Raw genomic sequence first — 23,834 nt, 5'->3', positions numbered from 1 at the left:
ATAGCTCTATGCAACCAACATGAGAGACTAAGAAGGTATCTGGGAAGTGAACACTTCTCCGGAACCATCAGACAGAACTGAAAAAAAGCTAACCTGAGAATTAAAATCACAAAGCGTAAACAAACCTGTTGTCCTCAAGCAGCTTTCTAGAGCAATGCACTGGTCATATGTGGGACCTCAGTTCTTCTAAAGCTAGAGGTGAACTGTCTGAAGCCTAAGGATGAAAGACTGATATAGTTGCGGACCAGGACGGTGGATTATGAATGACAAGGTTTACAGCAAGCATAGGAAAAAAAGAGAAAATGGACGTGTGTAAAGAAATGCTGTTAATGGTTATGCGGAGACTAGGAACAGCAAACAGGACGGACCTCTACGTGGACAGTGCAATCAACTGAAGTACAGGTTGACCAACAGACACTCCAACGCAAAAAATAGCGTTTATAAAATGCTTTATTCGCTGCTTGGACAAGGGGACCACACACGGTCCGTGTTTCGTCATGATCAAACACCTGCCTCAGAGGTCACAATATAATTCTAAAAAACATACACGTGTGTTATACATCAATAATATATATATATTTGTTAAAACATGTATTACATATATAATTAAAAAATATGTACATGTAACAGTAAAATATACGTATAAATATATAAAAAGTTAAAATAAAAACACAAGTTGAACGTACTGATAAACAACTAAAAACTTTAAAGATAAAAAAATGCAATCAGACCAATAAAATATATTGAACTTATAATACACTGAACTTAAAATAAAACAATGGACCATAATGAAGGACATGTTAAGCCTGAATAATTGTCTTAAACAGAAAAATGGCGGATAGTTACGATACTTTGTAAGCCACATTGAGCCTGCAAATAGGTGGGAAAATGTGGGGTATAAATGTAACAAAAAAATAGTTAAGACCAGCCATATAGTTGTATAAATAAAAGACAAAGTGTAAGAACCACAATGAAAGAAAGACTAAGGAGGCCAGGGCTTTTCAGCTTGGAGAAGAGACGGCTGAGGGGAGACATGATAGAGGTATATAAAATAATGAGTGGAGTGGAACAGGTGGATGTGAAGCGTCTGTTCACGCTTTCCAAAAATACTAGGACTAGGGGGCATGCGATGAAACTACAGTGTAGTAAATTTACAACAAATCGGAGAAAATGTTTCTTCACCCAATGCACAATTAAACTTTGGAATTCGTTGCCGGAGAACGTGGTGAAGGCGGTTAAGCTTGGCAGAGTTTAAAAAGAGGTTAGACGGTTACCTAAAGGACAAGTCCATAAACCACTACTAAATGGACTTGGGAAAAATCCACAATTCCAGGAATAACATGTATAGAATGTTTGTACGTTTGGGAAACTTGCCAGGTGCCCTTGGCCTGGATTGGCTGCTGTCGTGGACAGGATGCTGGGCTCGATGGACCCTTGGTCTTTTCCCAGTGTGGCATTACTTATGTACTTAAGGAGAGAGAACTGATAATGTTAACGGACATATAGGAGACACAAAGGTGCCGAATACTTTAGTGCAGACTGCAGTGAAAGAAAAAAAAAAAGAGTAAAGAAAGTAAGAAACTGTCCAAATCTCATCCTTTATGTGAAGAAAAAAAAAAGGTTACAGAAGTTCAAATAGGTACCTTTTTCAGACTGACTATAGACCCACCACATGAAAAGTCGGCCATTTTCAGCATTTTGGATCTGCTACTTTACTCGCCTTTTCCCAGAGATGGTCACATTTGATTAAGTTTTGTACCCATGATTTCTTCTCATTTTTATCATTTATATGTAAATGTTGTAGAAGGTTTTTTACAGATGTAATTAGGTTTCTTTTAAAGTCACTCTATTTTAATTCATTTTTGTATTTTATTGTCATTGAATTTTTATCTGATTCACAGTTCATGCACCTGATGCAGGCAGCCCAGTATTAAGGTGAAACACGGCCACATTGGGCTCTTAGTTTTTCTAACCCCACTTTGCAAAAATAAATAGCGCTTCCAAACATTAGATACTGGTGTTTGCATGAAAGGATACATATCCAGCCTCTGCAATCCAGGAGGAACAGAATCCTCTGGCAGTGCTGTCCATCCACAACTTGAGCTGTCACCGCAGATGATAGTCCAAGAGGGAAACAAGTGAGTTTCTGCAGGTCCATGGCTCTGCCGGAGAACCCAAGCTCTGCCAGAACACAGTTATTAAGCAGTAACAGGGCACGATGGGACTCAAAGGAGAGGAGTCTCACTGACACTGCAGGTAGAAGACCTGTGCAAAAGAAAGCAGAATCACTCCTGGGACTGACCATCAAACTGCAGCCCTCAGGCACTGATCTATTTCAGAAGTTCATGCAAATATCATGTTTACACGTGTGCAGAACAAGTCCAGCATGAGGATCTGGCCACATGAAAAGCTAAAACAAGGAATCCGAGAACATTTTTAATTGGACGCATGACAACAAAAAGTAAATATTATTTACTTAGAAATGTGGGGAAAAAGAAATATGATTATACTAGGAAAAAAGGCCCGTTTCTGACAGCAAGGTTTTCCTAGGAGTGTGTGTTTTACAGAGTGTGTGTGAGAGTGAGTGTGTGATACAGAAAGAGTGAATGTGTGAGTGTGTGTGACAGAGAGAGACTGTGTGACAGAGTGTGTGTGTGTGTGTGTGTGTGTGTGAGAATGAGAGTGTGCGCCAGGGGCCCCCCTCCCTCCCACCCACCCAGTTCCAGGGTTGTTTCCCCCCTCTCCCCCAGTTTCAGGGTCCCCCCTCCCTCCCTACCAGTTTCTGGGTCCGCCTGGCCCCCTCTAAGTTCCAGGGTCGGCCCCCCTCCAAGTTCAAGGGTCCGCTGTCCCTCCCTCCCACCCACCCTGTTCCAGGGTCGTTTCACCCCCTCTCCCCCTCCCTCCCAGTTTCTGGGACCCCCCCTCCCTCCCTCCATCCCAGTTTCTGTGTCCGTCTGGCCCCCTCCAAGTTAGTTCCAGCATTGTTGCCCCCCCTCTCTCTCCCTCCCTGTTCCAGGGTAGTTGCCCCCTCTCTTTCCCTCCTCTCCAGCCACCCACCTGCAACGTGGTGAAGCTGACTCCGTGGCTAAAGTGAAGGGGTTTTTTTTCTTCATGTTCGTCGCTCTGTAACCATCTCTGTCGGCCCCGCCCTCGTGTCTCTGATAGGTCTGCCACCCTCGACGTCAAAACGTGATGACGTCGAGGGCGGTGGACCTATCAGAGGCGCGAGGACGGGGCTGAGAGAGATGGTGACAGAGCACAAACCTAACGATCCCAACGAACCCTTCACTTGAAGCCACGGAGTCAGCTTCAGAACGTTGAAGGTGACTTTTATTATAGTAGAGAGAAGGACAAAGAAAAGAGATTCAGTTAGAAGACTACATTAGAAAGCAACAACAGAGGCTGAGACACTGGAAAAAGATGAGAATTAGATATGGTTACAGAGGAGTCAGAAGGCACAGGGAGAAGGAGATGATTACAGAAGAGATGGAAATTTGTGCCGTGGTTGGAAGTTGGACCATAAAATCAGAATATAAATTACATTGCTGAGGTAAGAGATGCAAGACACAGAAAGAAAGAAACTGGAAAATGTTAAAGAGGAGGGAAGGAGTAAAGGGAAGAAGGTTGAGAGCTGCTTGAACAAAGGAATGGGAGTTGGAGATGACTAAGGAAAATGATGGAAGGCACAGGGAGAGGGCTGGAAGCCGGAAATGAGTTTCAGTCCTGCTAATTTCAGAGTTATTGCTCAGTCAGTTCTTTTACTCAGTCTGGATTATTCTAACTCCCTGTACTGTTCACTTACAGGTCAAAACAAAAGGACGTCAGTTGCTCCAGAATACTGTAGATTGATTTTACAAGGGAAAATCTACTGAGGCTACTCCTTTACTGAACAATCTGCACTGGGTCAAAGTTGAGAGTCTGATTAATTTCAAACTTGCTTGCTTAGTTTTTAAAAGTGTATCTGGGTTAAATTCAGATAATAAGTCAGTTATTGCTCATTCCAAGTAGGAGATTATATTCACGAAACAAGCAATGCATCATTATATTAGATTTTCCGTCTCTGAAAGGCGTCAATCGTAAATCCATGAAAGCAAAATCAATTGACTTTCAAAGCATAAAGTTCTGGAACAGCCTATATGTCAATTTACGGCAAACTGATTCACACTTATTATTTAGAAAATCTTTAAAAACCTTTTTGTTCTCCGATCAAATTATAACATTCTTTTTGTCATTCTCTTGCTGTTCTGTTTCAAATTGCATGTAAGCTCCTTCTGAATACAGAAGTCTATTACTAAAATCCGCTTTGCAATTTACCTAAAAAGTGGAATAGGTGTAAATAAATACAAGTGGAGAAGGAGAACAGACAACAGGGCAGAAGGGTCAGAGCTGCAGAGAGGAAAGAGAAGGCTGGGGACAGGGTTAGGAACTGGAGATACCGGGAGGGGAGGGAAAGGACAAGAATGGAAACTGGTGAGTAGAGGAGGAAATACGAAGGAAGGTGAACATATGAAGGCAACCGAGGAACGCAGGATCGTGGCACACACATGACATACACAAGAGGAAAACACGTGGGGCAAAAGCTGGACTTAAGCGCTACTGACTCTCCCCAGTCAATAAGGGTAGCTTAAGCCTAATGTCGTCTGAGAGAATTCTGTCTTTCTTTCCTATCAGAACTACACAAATGCTCTACAGGGTAGACATGCAAAGGTAAGTGTATTTGAGAGCATAAAAATAAAGTCAGATCCACACTGCTGCTAATGAGGTTGAAAAATCAAAAAACAATATAAGCAGAGTAATACTGTCTATATATCAAAAAATTCCAGGGGAAAAAGTCTCAACAAGTGCGGCAATTATTTAAACATGAAACCTATTGCACGCACAACAAGTTATCATCGACTAAAAAAAACCCCAATGAAAAAAAATATATACTTTTTTTTTTCCATTGGGGGTTTTTTTAGTCAATGATGACTTGTTGTGTGTGCAATAGGGTTCATGTTTAAATAATTGCCGCACTTGTTGAGACTTTTTCCCCTGGAATTTTTTGATATACAGACATTATTACTCTGTTTATAGTGTATTTGAGAGACCACATCAATCCATTCTTTACGTGAACAGCAAGTATTTGATTAACAAAGGAAAACGAGAAACTGTTTTCTTCTTGCATTTTTCCGTTTCCATCACTTCACTATTTTGCTAAAACAGAAAGCAGATAACTGACCAGGTCTAACCCACTGTGCCACATTCTGATAATGGCCAGGAGTACAAAGAGGCATATTTTCAAAGCACTTTGGGAGGCTAAGTTCCATAGGTTTCTATGGAACTTTGGGAGGCTAAGTGCTTTGAAAATAAGCCTCAAAGCCTTCGACTCACTGAGCTGTTCTGCTTCAAGACGTTTTCTCAGACTGTCCCCGTCACACCTCCACAAGGTGCACACTTCATACTGTCCGTCCTGTGTACGCAGTCCATAGGCGAACAGTTCCCCATCTGCACCGAGGGCCAGCAGTTTTGGGCTGTCATTATCCGCACTCTCCCACAGGAATCTGGCATGAGAAAAGGCAATGAGGTTTTATTAGTTCTGGAAAAATAAGCTGCTAATTCAAAGACAGACATGTTTCAACATTTCATCTGATACAGGCCCTCGTGAAAACAGCCTGTATGATTTTCATTCTCATAGTTATTAATTAAAGACCATTCAACAGATGAAGAGGTAACCAGTCACAAACTGTAACAACGGGATCGAAGAGTGACCAGAAGAAGTGAAAAGAGCAGAGGCCTGAAAAATGTACGAGGAGGAAAGGGGAACTCACACAGTCCATGATTGCAAGGACCCAACTGTATAATCATCAGTCCAGGAAAAAAAACAAACAAAGAAACATTCTTTATTAAATAAAAAGTTAAAGCCCAGTCTGGCCATTTTTCAGGAGATATTTGGCTGCCTCAAGAAATGTTTAAACATCTCTGCAAACAACGAAAAGAACCAGTAAGAAATAAAAATAAAACTGATATCAGTATGAAGAGCAGTTTCATCATCTGTTCTCCGAAATCCTAAGGAACTTCATTACCTGATCAAGCCGACTAACTCCTCCTCCTTGACCAGCACAACCACCACCAAACCCTCCTCTTCTTCTACTTCCCACAAACTGCTGAGGTCCCAGTCCTCATTACCCTCCACAGCTAATTCTCCCCAATGGCTGATCCTAGAGCTCGTGAGATCTTTTTCTTGAGCGCTGACCCCCAAGATGGACCCCAGCATCAGGTAACTGTGATTCGGATTATTCTTTCCAATGTGCATCACAAAACATCAAATTATAACCTAAAAAAGGAATATTGTATGCTGCAGAAAGGGAATCAGGACAGTCCAAGAACTAAATCTCCATAAACACCTGCACATGCTTGCTAAGACATAATCTTAAGTAACCAAGTAAATTATTCCACAATTCTGCACCTGAAGTAGGGAGGAATCGTTATTGTGTGTCAGGAAAGTTGCAAATCGTGACACACAATTGCTTTCGCCATTTCTATACGAAGTGCTTGATTTGGTTAATACATGGTCGGACAACATTTAAAATATTAAGGCATTAGACCATACACTCGCTGATGGATTAATACTATCGTTTTAAATACTATCCAAAACTTTATTGGTAACCAATTAAGACTTTTGAGATACTGGAACATAACAGTAGCCATACTGGGTCAGATTAATCTAGCCCAGTATCCTGTTTTCTAAACAGTGGCCAAGCCAGGTCAAAAGTACCAGGCAGAAACCCAAATTGTGGCAACATTCCATGTAGAATCCCAAAGAACAGCAAACCTAAAGCGTACCAAATTTCCATGCAAAATCTCAGAATAGCAACATTCCATGAAGAACCCCAGAGAATAGCAAAATTCCGGAATCCTAAAGAGCACCAAGATTCCATGCAAAATCTCAGAGTAGCAACATTCCATGTGGAAACCCAAAGAACAGCAAGATTCCGGAATCCTAGAGTACCAAGATTCCACTCAAAATCTCAGAGTAGCAACATTCCATGTGGAAACCCAAAGAACAGCAAGATTCCGGAATCCTAGAGTACCAAAATTCCACTCAAAATCTCAGAGTAGCAACATTCCATGTGGAAACCCAAAGAACAGCAAGATTGCGGAATCCTAGAGAACCAAAATTCCACTCAGAATCTCAGAGTAGCAACATTCCATGTGGAAACCCAAAGAACAGCAAGATTCTTGAATCCTAGAGTACCAAGATTCCACTCAGAATCTCAGAGTAGCAACATTCCATGTGGAAACCCAAAGAACAGCAAGATTCCGGAATCCTAGAGTACCAAAATTCCACGCAAAATCTCAGAGTAGCAACATTCCATGTGGAAACCCAAAGAACAGCAAGATTGCAGAATCCTAGAGAACCAAAATTCCACTCAGAATCTCAGAGTAGCAACATTCCATGTGGAAACCCAAAGAACAGCAAGATTCCGGAATCCTAGAGTACCAAAATTCCACTCAGAATCTCAGAGTAGCAACATTCCATGTAGAATCCCAAAGAACACCAAGATTCCACTCAGAATCTCAGAGTAGCAACATTCCATGTGGAAACCCAAAGAACAGCAAGATTCCGGAATCCTAGAGTACCAAGATTCCACTCAAAATCTCAGAGTAGCAACATTCCATGTGGAAACCCAAAGAACAGCAAGATTCCGGAATCCTAAAGTACCAAAATTCCACTCAAAATCTCAGAGTAGCAACATTCCATGTGGAAACCCAAAGAACAGAAAGATTTGGGGAATCCTAGAGTACCAAGATTCCACTCAGAATCTCAGAGTAGCAACATTCCATGTAGAAACCCAAAGAACAGCAAGATTGCGGAATCCTAGAGTACCAAGATTCCACGCAGAATCTCAGAGTAGCAACATTCCATGTAGAAACCCAAAGAACAGCAAGATTCTGGAATCCTAGAGTACCAAGATTCCACCTAAAAATCTCAGAATAGCAACATTCCATGTGGAAACCCAAAGAACAGCAAGATTCCGGAATCCTAGAGTACCAAAATTCCACGCAAAATCTCAGAGTAGCAACATTCCATGTGGAAACCCAAAGAACAGCAAGATTGCAGAATCCTAGAGAACCAAAATTCCACTCAGAATCTCAGAGTAGCAACATTCCATGTGGAAACCCAAAGAACAGCAAGATTCCGGAATCCTAGAGTACCAAAATTCCACTCAGAATCTCAGAGTAGCAACATTCCATGTAGAATCCCAAAGAACACCAAGATTCCACTCAGAATCTCAGAGTAGCAACATTCCATGTGGAAACCCAAAGAACAGCAAGATTCCGGAATCCTAGAGTACCAAGATTCCACTCAAAATCTCAGAGTAGCAACATTCCATGTGGAAACCCAAAGAACAGCAAGATTCCGGAATCCTAAAGTACCAAAATTCCACTCAAAATCTCAGAGTAGCAACATTCCATGTGGAAACCCAAAGAACAGAAAGATTTGGGGAATCCTAAAGTACCAAGATTCCACTCAGAATCTCAGAGTAGCAACATTCCATAGTACAAATCCCAGGGTGAGTAGGTGCTTCCCATGTCTGTCTCAATGGTAGACTATGGACTTTTCCACCAGGAATGTGTCCAAACCTTTTTTAAACCCTGTAAGGCTAACGGTAAGAAAGGCAGAGAGGAGAAATTAGCTTCACCCCGTGCTGTGAGCAGCAGACGGTACTCACTGGCTGAAATTGCCGGGGATATGAGTCTCCCTCCGGCTCCCACACACGCTGGAGACGTGCAGCCCATCCCTGGAGAGCAGGCAGCACAGGCCGGGGGGCCGGAGCCCGCTGAGAGCGGCTTGCGAGGGGCCGGAGACGGTTGATGTGGAGCCCAAGAACAACACCCGCAGCATCCCTGCTCCGGACTGAGCCCCTCACATCACCCACAGCAACAGCAGCAACAGCAGCAGCAGCAGCAACACTCGACTACTTCCGCTCCACGCAGTCAGCTGAGCGCACGAGACCCGTTTCCCTAGCGACACAACTAGCACAGCAGCAGCCGCCATCTTTGATTCGGGCAAAGGGACGCTCAGATCAGATGCAGCAGCTTTCATAACGTATTGAAGGCTTCGAATAATCCTCCAAATACTTCCTATCCCTCAACTGATGTTTCCACGAACTTCAAAGGCTTACAGTGCCGTTAAAATAATTTTTCGGCTGCCTGTTTGCCCAAACCCAAGATGGCGTTCTTCCCATGACCACATCCAGGCCAGCATCAGAGGCGCGCGACCGGCGTGACGTCAGTCATGGCAGCGCACGCATCCCCGGAAGCACGTGACTGAGAGTGACGCCACTACTAGTATGGCGGCGCCGCGGCATGGAGGCGCTGTCTGGCTGGTTCTCGCACTCGGTGGCTGGGCTCCTGTTGTTGCTGCCCAGGTTGTCTGACAGAGACAATGCGCAGAGAAAGAAGAGGATGGAAGAGAAGGCGCTAGAGGTCTATGGTAACCGCTCTGCCCTTGGCCTCCTGGGGATAGACAAATAGATCACTCTCACCCAGGGCCCCTGCTCAGCTCCCTGAGGGCCGGCTGAAGAGACCGTGGCATCCTGAGCCAACATTTGCTTTGGAGCCATCCCTTTTGCACCCCCCTTCAGTGGAGGAGAGGCCCAGTGGTTACTGCAGTGGACTTTGATCCTGGGGAACTGAGTTCGATTCCCACTGCAGCTCCTTGTGACTCTGGGCAAGTCACTTAACCCTCCATTGCCCCTGGTACAAAATAAGTACCTGAATATATGTAAACCGCTTTGAATGTAGTTGCAAAAAGGTGGTATATCAAGTCCCATTTCCCTTTCCCTATTTGAGATTCTACAGGGAATGTTACTAGTGGAGGAGTAGCTTAGTGCAGTGGAACATAGAATGTTGCTACTATTTGTAGATTCTACATGGTATGTTGCTACTATTGAGATTCTGTGGCTACTGTTGCAGATTTTACATGGTATGTTGCTACTATTGAGATTCTGTGGCTACTGTTGGAGATTTTACATGGTATGTTGCTACTGTTGGAGATTTTACATGGTATGTTGCTACTGTTGGAGATTTTACATGGTATGTTGCTACTATTGAGATTCTGTGGCTACTGTTGCAGATTGTACATGGTATGTTGCTACTATTGAGATTCTGTGGCTACTGTTGCAGATTTTACATGGTATGTTGCTACTGTTGCAGATTCTGTGGCTACTGTTGGAGATTTTACATGGTATGTTGCTACTGTTGCAGATTTTACATGGTATGTTGCTACTATTGAGATTCTGTGGCTACTGTTAGAGATTTTACATGGTATGTTGCTACTATTGGAGATTCTACATGGTATGTTGCTACTATTGAGATTCTGTGGCTACTGTTAGAGATTTTACATGGTATGTTGCTACTATTGGAGATTCTACATGGTATGTTGCTACTATTGGAGATTCTGTTGCTACTATTGGAGATTCTACATGGTATGTTGCTACTATTGGAGATTCTGTTGCTACTATTGGAGATTCTACATGGAATGTTGCAAGTGGAGGAGTAGCCTAGTGGTTAGTGCAGCTGACTTTGATTCTGGGAATTGAGTTCGATTCCCACTGCAGCTCCTTGTGACTCTGGGCAAGTCACTTAACCCTCCATTGCCCCTGGTACAAAATAAGTACCTGAATATATGTAAACCGCTTTGAATGTAGTTGCAAAAAGGTGGTATATCAAGTCCCATTTCCCTTTCCCTATTTGAGATTCTACAGGGAATGTTACTAGTGGAGGAGTAGCTTAGTGCAGTGGAACATAGAATGTTGCTACTATTTGTAGATTCTACATGGAATGTTGCTACTATTGAGATTCTGTGGCTACTGTTGGAGATTTTACATGGTATGTTGCTACTATTGAGATTCTGTGGCTACTGTTGGAGATTCTACATGGTATGTTGCTACTATTGAGATTCTGTGGCTACTGTTGGAGATTTTACATGGTATGTTGCTACTGTTACAAATTTTACATGGTATGTTGCTACTATTGAGATTCTGTGGCTACTGTTGGAGATTTTACATGGTATGTTGCTACTGTTGGAGATTTTACATGGTATGTTGCTACTGTTGGAGATTTTACATGGTATGTTGCTACTATTGAGATTCTGTGGCTACTGTTGCAGATTGTACATGGTATGTTGCTACTATTGAGATTCTGTGGCTACTGTTGCAGATTTTACATGGTATGTTGCTACTGTTGGAGATTTTACATGGTATGTTGCTACTGTTGGAGATTTTACATGGTATGTTGCTACTGTTGGAGATTTTACATGGTATGTTGCTACTATTGAGATTCTGTGGCTACTGTTGCAGATTGTACATGGTATGTTGCTACTATTGAGATTCTGTGGCTACTGTTGCAGATTTTACATGGTATGTTGCTACTGTTGCAGATTCTGTGGCTACTGTTGGAGATTTTACATGGTATGTTGCTACTATTGAGATTCTGTGGCTACTGTTAGAGATTTTACATGGTATGTTGCTACTATTGGAGATTCTACATGGTATGTTGCTACTATTGAGATTCTGTGGCTACTGTTAGAGATTTTACATGGTATGTTGCTACTATTGGAGATTCTACATGGTATGTTGCTACTATTGGAGATTCTGTTGCTACTATTGGAGATTCTACATGGAATGTTGCAAGTGGAGGAGTAGCCTAGTGGTTAGTGCAGCTGACTTTGATTCTGGGAATTGAGTTCGATTCCCACTGCAGCTCCTTGTGACTCTGGGCAAGTCACTTAACCCTCCATTGCCCCTGGTACAAAATAAGTACCTGAATATATGTAAACCGCTTTGAATGTAGTTGCAAAAAGGTGGTATATCAAGTCCCATTTCCCTTTCCCTATTTGAGATTCTACAGGGAATGTTACTAGTGGAGGAGTAGCTTAGTGCAGTGGAACATAGAATGTTGCTACTATTTGTAGATTCTACATGGAATGTTGCTACTTTTGAGATTCTGTGGCTACTGTTGGAGATTTTACATGGTATGTTGCTACTATTGAGATTCTGTGGCTACTGTTGGAGATTCTACATGGTATGTTGCTACTATTGAGATTCTGTGGCTACTGTTGGAGATTTTACATGGTATGTTGCTACTGTTACAAATTTTACATGGTATGTTGCTACTATTGAGATTCTGTGGCTACTGTTGGAGATTTTACATGGTATGTTGCTACTGTTGGAGATTTTACATGGTATGTTGCTACTGTTGGAGATTTTACATGGTATGTTGCTACTATTGAGATTCTGTGGCTACTGTTGCAGATTGTACATGGTATGTTGCTACTATTGAGATTCTGTGGCTACTGTTGCAGATTTTACATGGTATGTTGCTACTGTTGCAGATTCTGTGGCTACTGTTGGAGATTTTACATGGTATGTTGCTACTGTTGCAGATTTTACATGGTATGTTGCTACTATTGAGATTCTGTGGCTACTGTTAGAGATTTTACATGGTATGTTGCTACTATTGGAGATTCTACATGGTATGTTGCTACTATTGAGATTCTGTGGCTACTGTTAGAGATTTTACATGGTATGTTGCTACTATTGGAGATTCTACATGGTATGTTGCTACTATTGGAGATTCTGTGGCTACTGTTAGAGATTTTACATGGTATGTTGCTACTATTGGAGATTCTACATGGTATGTTGCTACTATTGGAGATTCTGTGGCTACTGTTAGAGATTTTACATGGTATGTTGCTACTATTGGAGATTCTACATGGTATGTTGCTACTATTGGAGATTCTGTTGCTACTATTGGAGATTCTACATGGAATGTTGCAAGTGGAGGAGTAGCCTAGTGGTTAGTGCAGCTGACTTTGATTCTGGGAATTGAGTTCGATTCCCACTGCAGCTCCTTGTGACTCTGGGCAAGTCACTTAACCCTCCATTGCCCCTGGTACAAAATAAGTACCTGAATATATGTAAACCGCTTTGAATGTAGTTGCAAAAAGGTGGTATATCAAGTCCCATTTCCCTTTCCCTATTTGAGATTCTACAGGGAATGTTACTAGTGGAGGAGTAGCTTAGTGCAGTGGAACATAGAATGTTGCTACTATTTGTAGATTCTACATGGAATGTTGCTACTATTGAGATTCTGTGGCTACTGTTGGAGATTTTACATGGTATGTTGCTACTATTGAGATTCTGTGGCTACTGTTGGAGATTTTACATGGTATGTTGCTACTATTGAGATTCTGTGGCTACTGTTGGAGATTTTACATGGTATGTTGCTACTGTTACAAATTTTACATGGTATGTTGCTACTATTGAGATTCTGTGGCTACTGTTGGAGATTTTACATGGTATGTTGCTACTGTTGGAGATTTTACATGGTATGTTGCTACTATTGAGATTCTGTGGCTACTGTTGCAGATTGTACATGGTATGTTGCTACTATTGAGATTCTGTGGCTACTGTTGCAGATTTTACATGGTATGTTGCTACTGTTGCAGATTCTGTGGCTACTGTTGGAGATTTTACATGGTATGTTGCTACTGTTGCAGATTTTACATGGTATGTTGCTACTATTGAGATTCTGTGGCTACTGTTAGAGATTTTACATGGTATGTTGCTACTATTGGAGATTCTACATGGTATGTTGCTACTATTGAGATTCTGTGGCTACTGTTGGAGATTTTACATGGTATGTTGCTACTATTGGAGATTCTACATGGTATGTTGCTACTATTGGAGATTCTGTTGCTACTATTGGAGATTCTACATGGAATGTTGCAAGTGGAGGAGTAGCCTAGTGGTTAGTGCAGCTGACTTTGATTCTGGGAATTGAGTTCGATTCCCACTGCAGCTCCTTGTGACTCTGGGCAAGTCACTTAACCCTCCATTGCCCCTGGTACAAAATAAGTACCTGAATATATGTAAACCGCTTTGAATGTAGTTGCAAAAAGGTGGTATATCAAGTCCCATTTCCCTTTCCCTATTTGAGATTCTACAGGGAATGTTACTAGTGGAGGAGTAGCTTAGTGCAGTGGAACATAGAATGTTGCTACTATTTGTAGATTCTACATGGAATGTTGCTACTATTGAGATTCTGTGGCTACTGTTGGAGATTTTACATGGTATGTTGCTACTATTGAGATTCTGTGGCTACTGTTGGAGATTCTACATGGTATGTTGCTACTATTGAGATTCTGTGGCTACTGTTGGAGATTTTACATGGTATGTTGCTACTGTTGCAGATTTTACATGGTATGTTGCTACTATTGAGATTCTGTGGCTACTGTTGGAGATTTTACATGGTATGTTGCTACTGTTGGAGATTTTACATGGTATGTTGCTACTGTTGGAGATTTTACATGGTATGTTGCTACTATTGAGATTCTGTGGCTACTGTTGCAGATTGTACATGGTATGTTGCTACTATTGAGATTCTGTGGCTACTGTTGCAGATTTTACATGGTATGTTGCTACTATTGAGATTCTGTGGCTACTGTTGGAGATTCTACATGGTATGTTGCTACTGTTGCAGATTTTACATGGTATGTTGCTACTATTGAGATTCTGTGGCTACTGTTGGAGATTTTACATGGTATGTTGCTACTGTTGCAGATTTTACATGGTATGTTGCTACTGTTGAGATTCTGTTGCTACTGTTGCAGATTTTACATGGTATGTTGCTACTGTTGCAGATTTTACATGGTATGTTGCTACTGTTGAGATTCTGTGGCTACTGTTGGAGATTTTACATGGTATGTTGCTACTGTTGGAGATTCTACATGGTATGTTGCTACTATTGAGATTCTGTGGCTACTGTTGGAGATTTTACATGGTATGTTGCTACTGTTGCAGATTTTACATAGTATGTTGCTACTATTGAGATTCTGTGGCTACTGTTGGAGATTTTACATGGTATGTTGCTACTATTGAGATTCTGTTGCTACTGTTGGAGATTTTACATGGTATATTGCTACTGTTGCAGATTTTACATGGTATGTTGCTACTATTGAGATTCTGTGGCTACTGTTGCAGATTTTACATGGTATGTTGCTACTATTGAGATTCTGTGGCTACTGTTGCAGATTTTACATGGTATGTTGCTACTGTTGCAGATTCTGTGGCTACTGTTGGAGATTTTACATGGTATGTTGCTACTGTTGCAGATTTTACATGGTATGTTGCTACTATTGAGATTCTGTGGCTACTGTTAGAGATTTTACATGGTATGTTGCTACTATTGGAGATTCTACATGGTATGTTGCTACTATTGGAGATTCTGTTGCTACTATTGGAGATTCTACATGGAATGTTGCAAGTGGAGGAGTAGCCTAGTGGTTAGTGCAGCTGACTTTGATTCTGGGAATTGAGTTCGATTCCCACTGCAGCTCCTTGTGACTCTGGGCAAGTCTCTTAACCCTCCATTGCCCCTGGTACAAAATAAGTACCTGAATATATGTAAACCGCTTTGAATGTAGTTGCAAAAAGGTGGTATATCAAGTCCCATTTCCCTTTCCCTATTTGAGATTCTACAGGGAATGTTACTAGTGGAGGAGTAGCTTAGTGCAGTGGAACATAGAATGTTGCTACTATTTGTAGATTCTACATGGAATGTTGCTACTATTGAGATTCTGTGGCTACTGTTGGAGATTTTACATGGTATGTTGCTACTATTGAGATTCTGTGGCTACTGTTGGAGATTCTACATGGTATGTTGCTTCTATTGAGATTCTGTGGCTACTGTTGGAGATTTTACATGGTATGTTGCTACTGTTACAAATTTTACATGGTATGTTGCTACTATTGAGATTCTGTGGCTACTGTTGGAGATTTTACATGGTATGTTGCTACTGTTGGAGATTTACATGGTATGTTGCTACTGTTGGAGATTTTACATGGTATGTTGCTACTATTGAGATTCTGTGGCTACTGTTGCAGATTTTACATGGTATGTTGCTACTATTGAGATTCTGTGGCTACTGTTGCAGATTTTACATGGTATGTTGCTACTATTGAGATTCTGTGGCTACTGTTGGAGATTCTACATGGTATGTTGCTACTGTTGCAGATTTTACATGGTATGTTGCTACTATTGAGATTCTGTGGCTACTGTTGGAGATTTTACATGGTATGTTGCTACTGTTGCAGATTTTACATGGTATGTTGCCACTGTTGAGATTCTGTTGCTACTGTTGCAGATTTTACATGGTATGTTGCTACTGTTGCAGATTTTACATGGTATGTTGCTACTATTGAGATTCTGTGGCTACTGTTGGAGATTTTACATGGTATGTTGCTACTGTTGCAGATTTTACATGGTATGTTGCTACTATTGAGATTCTGTGGCTACTGTTGGAGATTTTACATGGTATGTTGCTACTGTTGCAGATTTTACATAGTATGTTGCTACTATTGAGATTCTGTGGCTACTGTTGGAGATTTTACATGGTATGTTGCTACTATTGAGATTCTGTTGCTACTGTTGGAGATTTTACATGGTATGTTGCTACTATTGAGATTCTGTTGCTACTGTTGGAGATTTTACATGGTATGTTGCTACTGTTGCAGATTTTACATGGTATGTTGCTACTATTGAGATTCTGTGGCTACTGTTGGAGATTTTACATGGTATGTTGCTACTATTGAGATTCTGTTGCTACTGTTGGAGATTCTACATGGTATGTTGCTAGTGTTGCAGATTTTACATGGTATGTTGCTACTGTTGAGATTCTGTTGCTACTGTTGCAGATTTTACATGGTATGTTGCTACTGTTGCAGATTTTACATGGTATGTTGCTACTGTTGCAGATTTTACATGGTATGTTGCTACTGTTGGAGATTCTACATGGTATGTTGCTACTATTGAGATTCTGTGGCTACTGTTGGAGATTTTACATGGTATGTTGCTACTGTTGCAGATTTTACATGGTATGTTGCTACTATTGAGATTCTGTGGCTACTGTTGGAGATTTTACATGGTATGTTGCTACTATTGAGATTCTGTGGCTACTGTTGGAGATTTTACATGGTATGTTGCTACTGTTGCAGATTTTACATGGTATGTTGCTACTATTGAGATTCTGTGGCTACTGTTGGAGATTCTACATGGTATGTTGCTACTGTTGCAGATTTTACATGGTATGTTGCTACTATTGAGATTCTGTGGCTACTGTTGGAGATTTTACATGGTATGTTGCTACTGTTGCAGATTTTACATGGTATGTTGCTACTATTGAGATTCTGTGGCTACTGTTGGAGATTTTACATGGTATGTTGCTACTGTTGCAGATTTTACATGGTATGTTGCTACTATTGAGATTCTGTGGCTACTGTTGGAGATTCTACATGGTATGTTGCTACTGTTGCAGATTTTACATGGTATGTTGCTACTATTGAGATTCTGTGGCTACTGTTGGAGATTTTACATGGTATGTTGCTACTGTTGCAGATTTTACATGGTATGTTGCTACTATTGAGATTCTGTGGCTACTGTTGGAGATTTTACATGGTATGTTGCTACTGTTACAAATTTTACATGGTATGTTGCTACTATTGAGATTCTGTGGCTACTTTTGGAGATTTTACATGGTATGTTGCTACTGTTACAAATTTTACATGGTATGTTGCTACTATTGAGATTCTGTGGCTACTGTTGGAGATTTTACATGGTATGTTGCTACTGTTGCAGATTTTACATGGTATGTTGCTACTATTGAGATTCTGTGGCTACTGTTGGAGATTTTACATGGTATGTTGCTACTGTTGCAGATTTTACATGGTATGTTGCTACTATTGAGATTCTGTGGCTACTGTTGCAAATTTTACATGGTATGTTGCTACTGTTGCAGATTTTACATGGTATGTTGCTACTATTGAGATTCTGTGGCTACTGTTGGAGATTTTACATGGTATGTTGCTACTGTTGGAGATTCTACATGGTATGTTGCTACTATTGAGATTCTGTGGCTACTGTTGCAGATTTTACATGGTATGTTGCTACTGTTGGAGATTCTACATGGTATGTTGCTACTATTGAGATTCTGTGGCTACTGTTGGAGATTTTACATGGTATGTTGCTACTGTTGCAGATTTTACATGGTATGTTGCTACTGTTGGAGATTTTACATGGTATGTTGCTACTATTGAGATTCTGTGGCTACTGTTGCAGATTTTACATGGTATGTTGCTACTGTTGGAGATTTTACATGGTATGTTGCTACTGTTGGAGATTTTACATGGTATGTTGCTACTATTGAGATTCTGTGGCTACTGTTGCAGATTGTACATGGTATGTTGCTACTATTGAGATTCTGTGGCTACTGTTGCAGATTTTACATGGTATGTTGCTACTGTTGCAGATTCTGTGGCTACTGTTGGAGATTTTACATGGTATGTTGCTACTGTTGCAGATTTTACATGGTATGTTGCTACTATTGAGATTCTGTGGCTACTGTTAGAGATTTTACATGGTATGTTGCTACTATTGGAGATTCTACATGGTATGTTGCTACTATTGAGATTCTGTGGCTACTGTTAGAGATTTTACATGGTATGTTGCTACTATTGGAGATTCTACATGGTATGTTGCTACTATTGGAGATTCTGTGGCTACTGTTAGAGATTTACATGGTATGTTGCTACTATTGGAGATTCTACATGGTATGTTGCTACTATTGGAGATTCTGTGGCTACTGTTAGAGATTTTACATGGTATGTTGCTACTATTGGAGATTCTACATGGTATGTTGCTACTATTGGAGATTCTGTTGCTACTATTGGAGATTCTACATGGAATGTTGCAAGTGGAGGAGTAGCCTAGTGGTTAGTGCAGCTGACTTTGATTCTGGGAATTGAGTTCGATTCCCACTGCAGCTCCTTGTGACTCTGGGCAAGTCACTTAACCCTCCATTGCCCCTGGTACAAAATAAGTACCTGAATATATGTAAACCGCTTTGAATGTAGTTGCAAAAAGGTGGTATATCAAGTCCCATTTCCCTTTCCCTATTTGAGATTCTACAGGGAATGTTACTAGTGGAGGAGTAGCTTAGTGCAGTGGAACATAGAATGTTGCTACTATTTGTAGATTCTACATGGAATGTTGCTACTATTGAGATTCTGTGGCTACTGTTGGAGATTTTACATGGTATGTTGCTACTATTGAGATTCTGTGGCTACTGTTGGAGATTCTACATGGTATGTTGCTACTATTGAGATTCTGTGGCTACTGTTGGAGATTTTACATGGTATGTTGCTACTGTTACAAATTTTACATGGTATGTTGCTACTATTGAGATTCTGTGGCTACTGTTGGAGATTTTACATGGTATGTTGCTACTGTTGGAGATTTTACATGGTATGTTGCTACTATTGAGATTCTGTGGCTACTGTTGCAGATTGTACATGGTATGTTGCTACTATTGAGATTCTGTGGCTACTGTTGCAGATTTTACATGGTATGTTGCTACTGTTGCAGATTCTGTGGCTACTGTTGGAGATTTTACATGGTATGTTGCTACTGTTGCAGATTTTACATGGTATGTTGCTACTATTGAGATTCTGTGGCTACTGTTAGAGATTTTACATGGTATGTTGCTACTATTGGAGATTCTACATGGTATGTTGCTACTATTGAGATTCTGTGGCTACTGTTAGAGATTTTACATGGTATGTTGCTACTATTGGAGATTCTACATGGTATGTTGCTACTATTGGAGATTCTGTTGCTACTATTGGAGATTCTACATGGAATGTTGCAAGTGGAGGAGTAGCCTAGTGGTTAGTGCAGCTGACTTTGATTCTGGGAATTGAGTTCGATTCCCACTGCAGCTCCTTGTGACTCTGGGCAAGTCACTTAACCCTCCATTGCCCCTGGTACAAAATAAGTACCTGAATATATGTAAACCGCTTTGAATGTAGTTGCAAAAAGGTGGTATATCAAGTCCCATTTCCCTTTCCCTATTTGAGATTCTACAGGGAATGTTACTAGTGGAGGAGTAGCTTAGTGCAGTGGAACATAGAATGTTGCTACTATTTGTAGATTCTACATGGTATGTTGCTACTATTGAGATTCTGTGGCTACTGTTGGAGATTTTACATGGTATGTTGCTACTATTGAGATTCTGTGGCTACTGTTGGAGATTCTACATGGTATGTTGCTACTATTGAGATTCTGTGGCTACTGTTGGAGATTTTACATGGTATGTTGCTACTGTTACAAATTTTACATGGTATGTTGCTACTATTGAGATTCTGTGGCTACTGTTGGAGATTTTACATGGTATGTTGCTACTGTTGGAGATTTTACATGGTATGTTGCTACTGTTGGAGATTTTACATGGTATGTTGCTACTATTGAGATTCTGTGGCTACTGTTGCAGATTGTACATGGTATGTTGCTACTATTGAGATTCTGTGGCTACTGTTGCAGATTTTACATGGTATGTTGCTACTATTGAGATTCTGTGGCTACTGTTGGAGATTCTACATGGTATGTTGCTACTGTTGCAGATTTTACATGGTATGTTGCTACTATTGAGATTCTGTGGCTACTGTTGGAGATTTTACATGGTATGTTGCTACTGTTGCAGATTTTACATGGTATGTTGCTACTGTTGAGATTCTGTTGCTACTGTTGCAGATTTTACATGGTATGTTGCTACTGTTGCAGATTTTACATGGTATGTTGCTACTGTTGAGATTCTGTGGCTACTGTTGGAGATTTTACATGGTATGTTGCTACTGTTGGAGATTCTACATGGTATGTTGCTACTATTGAGATTCTGTGGCTACTGTTGGAGATTTTACATGGTATGTTGCTACTGTTGCAGATTTTACATAGTATGTTGCTACTATTGAGATTCTGTGGCTACTGTTGGAGATTTTACATGGTATGTTGCTACTATTGAGATTCTGTTGCTACTGTTGGAGATTTTACATGGTATATTGCTACTGTTGCAGATTTTACATGGTATGTTGCTACTATTGAGATTCTGTGGCTACTGTTGCAGATTTTACATGGTATGTTGCTACTATTGAGATTCTGTGGCTACTGTTGCAGATTTTACATGGTATGTTGCTACTGTTGCAGATTCTGTGGCTACTGTTGGAGATTTTACATGGTATGTTGCTACTGTTGCAGATTTTACATGGTATGTTGCTACTATTGAGATTCTGTGGCTACTGTTAGAGATTTTACATGGTATGTTGCTACTATTGGAGATTCTACATGGTATGTTGCTACTATTGGAGATTCTGTTGCTACTATTGGAGATTCTACATGGAATGTTGCAAGTGGAGGAGTAGCCTAGTGGTTAGTGCAGCTGACTTTGATTCTGGGAATTGAGTTCGATTCCCACTGCAGCTCCTTGTGACTCTGGGCAAGTCTCTTAACCCTCCATTGCCCCTGGTACAAAATAAGTACCTGAATATATGTAAACCGCTTTGAATGTAGTTGCAAAAAGGTGGTATATCAAGTCCCATTTCCCTTTCCCTATTTGAGATTCTACAGGGAATGTTACTAGTGGAGGAGTAGCTTAGTGCAGTGGAACATAGAATGTTGCTACTATTTGTAGATTCTACATGGAATGTTGCTACTATTGAGATTCTGTGGCTACTGTTGGAGATTTTACATGGTATGTTGCTACTATTGAGATTCTGTGGCTACTGTTGGAGATTCTACATGGTATGTTGCTTCTATTGAGATTCTGTGGCTACTGTTGGAGATTTTACATGGTATGTTGCTACTGTTACAAATTTTACATGGTATGTTGCTACTATTGAGATTCTGTGGCTACTGTTGGAGATTTTACATGGTATGTTGCTACTGTTGGAGATTTTACATGGTATGTTGCTACTGTTGGAGATTTTACATGGTATGTTGCTACTATTGAGATTCTGTGGCTACTGTTGCAGATTTTACATGGTATGTTGCTACTATTGAGATTCTGTGGCTACTGTTGCAGATTTTACATGGTATGTTGCTACTATTGAGATTCTGTGGCTACTGTTGGAGATTCTACATGGTATGTTGCTACTGTTGCAGATTTTACATGGTATGTTGCTACTATTGAGATTCTGTGGCTACTGTTGGAGATTTTACATGGTATGTTGCTACTGTTGCAGATTTTACATGGTATGTTGCCACTGTTGAGATTCTGTTGCTACTGTTGCAGATTTTACATGGTATGTTGCTACTGTTGCAGATTTTACATGGTATGTTGCTACTATTGAGATTCTGTGGCTACTGTTGGAGATTTTACATGGTATGTTGCTACTGTTGCAGATTTTACATGGTATGTTGCTACTATTGAGATTCTGTGGCTACTGTTGGAGATTTTACATGGTATGTTGCTACTGTTGCAGATTTTACATAGTATGTTGCTACTATTGAGATTCTGTGGCTACTGTTGGAGATTTTACATGGTATGTTGCTACTATTGAGATTCTGTTGCTACTGTTGGAGATTTTACATGGTATGTTGCTACTATTGAGATTCTGTTGCTACTGTTGGAGATTTTACATGGTATGTTGCTACTGTTGCAGATTTTACATGGTATGTTGCTACTATTGAGATTCTGTGGCTACTGTTGGAGATTTTACATGGTATGTTGCTACTATTGAGATTCTGTTGCTACTGTTGGAGATTCTACATGGTATGTTGCTAGTGTTGCAGATTTTACATGGTATGTTGCTACTGTTGAGATTCTGTTGCTACTGTTGCAGATTTTACATGGTATGTTGCTACTGTTGCAGATTTTACATGGTATGTTGCTACTGTTGCAGATTTTACATGGTATGTTGCTACTGTTGGAGATTCTACATGGTATGTTGCTACTATTGAGATTCTGTGGCTACTGTTGGAGATTTTACATGGTATGTTGCTACTGTTGCAGATTTTACATGGTATGTTGCTACTATTGAGATTCTGTGGCTACTGTTGGAGATTTTACATGGTATGTTGCTACTATTGAGATTCTGTGGCTACTGTTGGAGATTTTACATGGTATGTTGCTACTGTTGCAGATTTTACATGGTATGTTGCTACTATTGAGATTCTGTGGCTACTGTTGGAGATTCTACATGGTATGTTGCTACTGTTGCAGATTTTACATGGTATGTTGCTACTATTGAGATTCTGTGGCTACTGTTGGAGATTTTACATGGTATGTTGCTACTGTTGCAGATTTTACATGGTATGTTGCTACTATTGAGATTCTGTGGCTACTGTTGGAGATTTTACATGGTATGTTGCTACTGTTGCAGATTTTACATGGTATGTTGCTACTATTGAGATTCTGTGGCTACTGTTGGAGATTCTACATGGTATGTTGCTACTGTTGCAGATTTTACATGGTATGTTGCTACTATTGAGATTCTGTGGCTACTGTTGGAGATTTTACATGGTATGTTGCTACTGTTGCAGATTTTACATGGTATGTTGCTACTATTGAGATTCTGTGGCTACTGTTGGAGATTTTACATGGTATGTTGCTACTGTTACAAATTTTACATGGTATGTTGCTACTATTGAGATTCTGTGGCTACTGTTGGAGATTTTACATGGTATGTTGCTACTGTTACAAATTTTACATGGTATGTTGCTACTATTGAGATTCTGTGGCTACTGTTGGAGATTTTACATGGTATGTTGCTACTGTTGCAGATTTTACATGGTATGTTGCTACTATTGAGATTCTGTGGCTACTGTTGGAGATTTTACATGGTATGTTGCTACTGTTGCAGATTTTACATGGTATGTTGCTACTATTGAGATTCTGTGGCTACTGTTGCAAATTTTACATGGTATGTTGCTACTGTTGCAGATTTTACATGGTATGTTGC

General features: G+C 40.5%; 2 protein-coding genes across 2 annotated transcripts in view; one reads left to right on the top strand and one right to left on the bottom strand.

Annotated features, from left to right (window-relative positions):
- SPG11 (SPG11 vesicle trafficking associated, spatacsin) overlaps positions 1-8,964 on the bottom strand; it is a 189,878-nt gene extending 180,914 nt beyond the window's left edge. Inside the window, 3 exon segments of the mRNA XM_030189824.1 lie at positions 2,038-2,265; positions 5,371-5,540; positions 8,715-8,964. Of these exon segments, the coding sequence (XP_030045684.1) occupies positions 2,038-2,265; positions 5,371-5,540; positions 8,715-8,887 (571 nt within the window). The 5' untranslated portion in view covers positions 8,888-8,964.
- Positions 8,965-9,314: 350 nt separating this feature from the next.
- The window catches only part of CIAO2A (cytosolic iron-sulfur assembly component 2A), a 29,393-nt gene continuing 14,873 nt past the window's right edge, over positions 9,315-23,834 (top strand). Inside the window, exon 1 of the mRNA XM_030190472.1 lies at positions 9,315-9,478. Within this exon, the coding sequence (XP_030046332.1) occupies positions 9,352-9,478 (127 nt within the window). The 5' untranslated portion in view covers positions 9,315-9,351. The remainder of the gene's footprint in view (positions 9,479-23,834) is intronic.

The sequence above is a fragment of the Microcaecilia unicolor genome, chromosome 1 (genome assembly GCF_901765095.1).
Source record: "Microcaecilia unicolor chromosome 1, aMicUni1.1, whole genome shotgun sequence".
Taxonomy (NCBI): Eukaryota; Metazoa; Chordata; class Amphibia; order Gymnophiona; family Siphonopidae; genus Microcaecilia; species Microcaecilia unicolor.
This window is presented reverse-complemented; position numbering and strand designations above follow the sequence as displayed.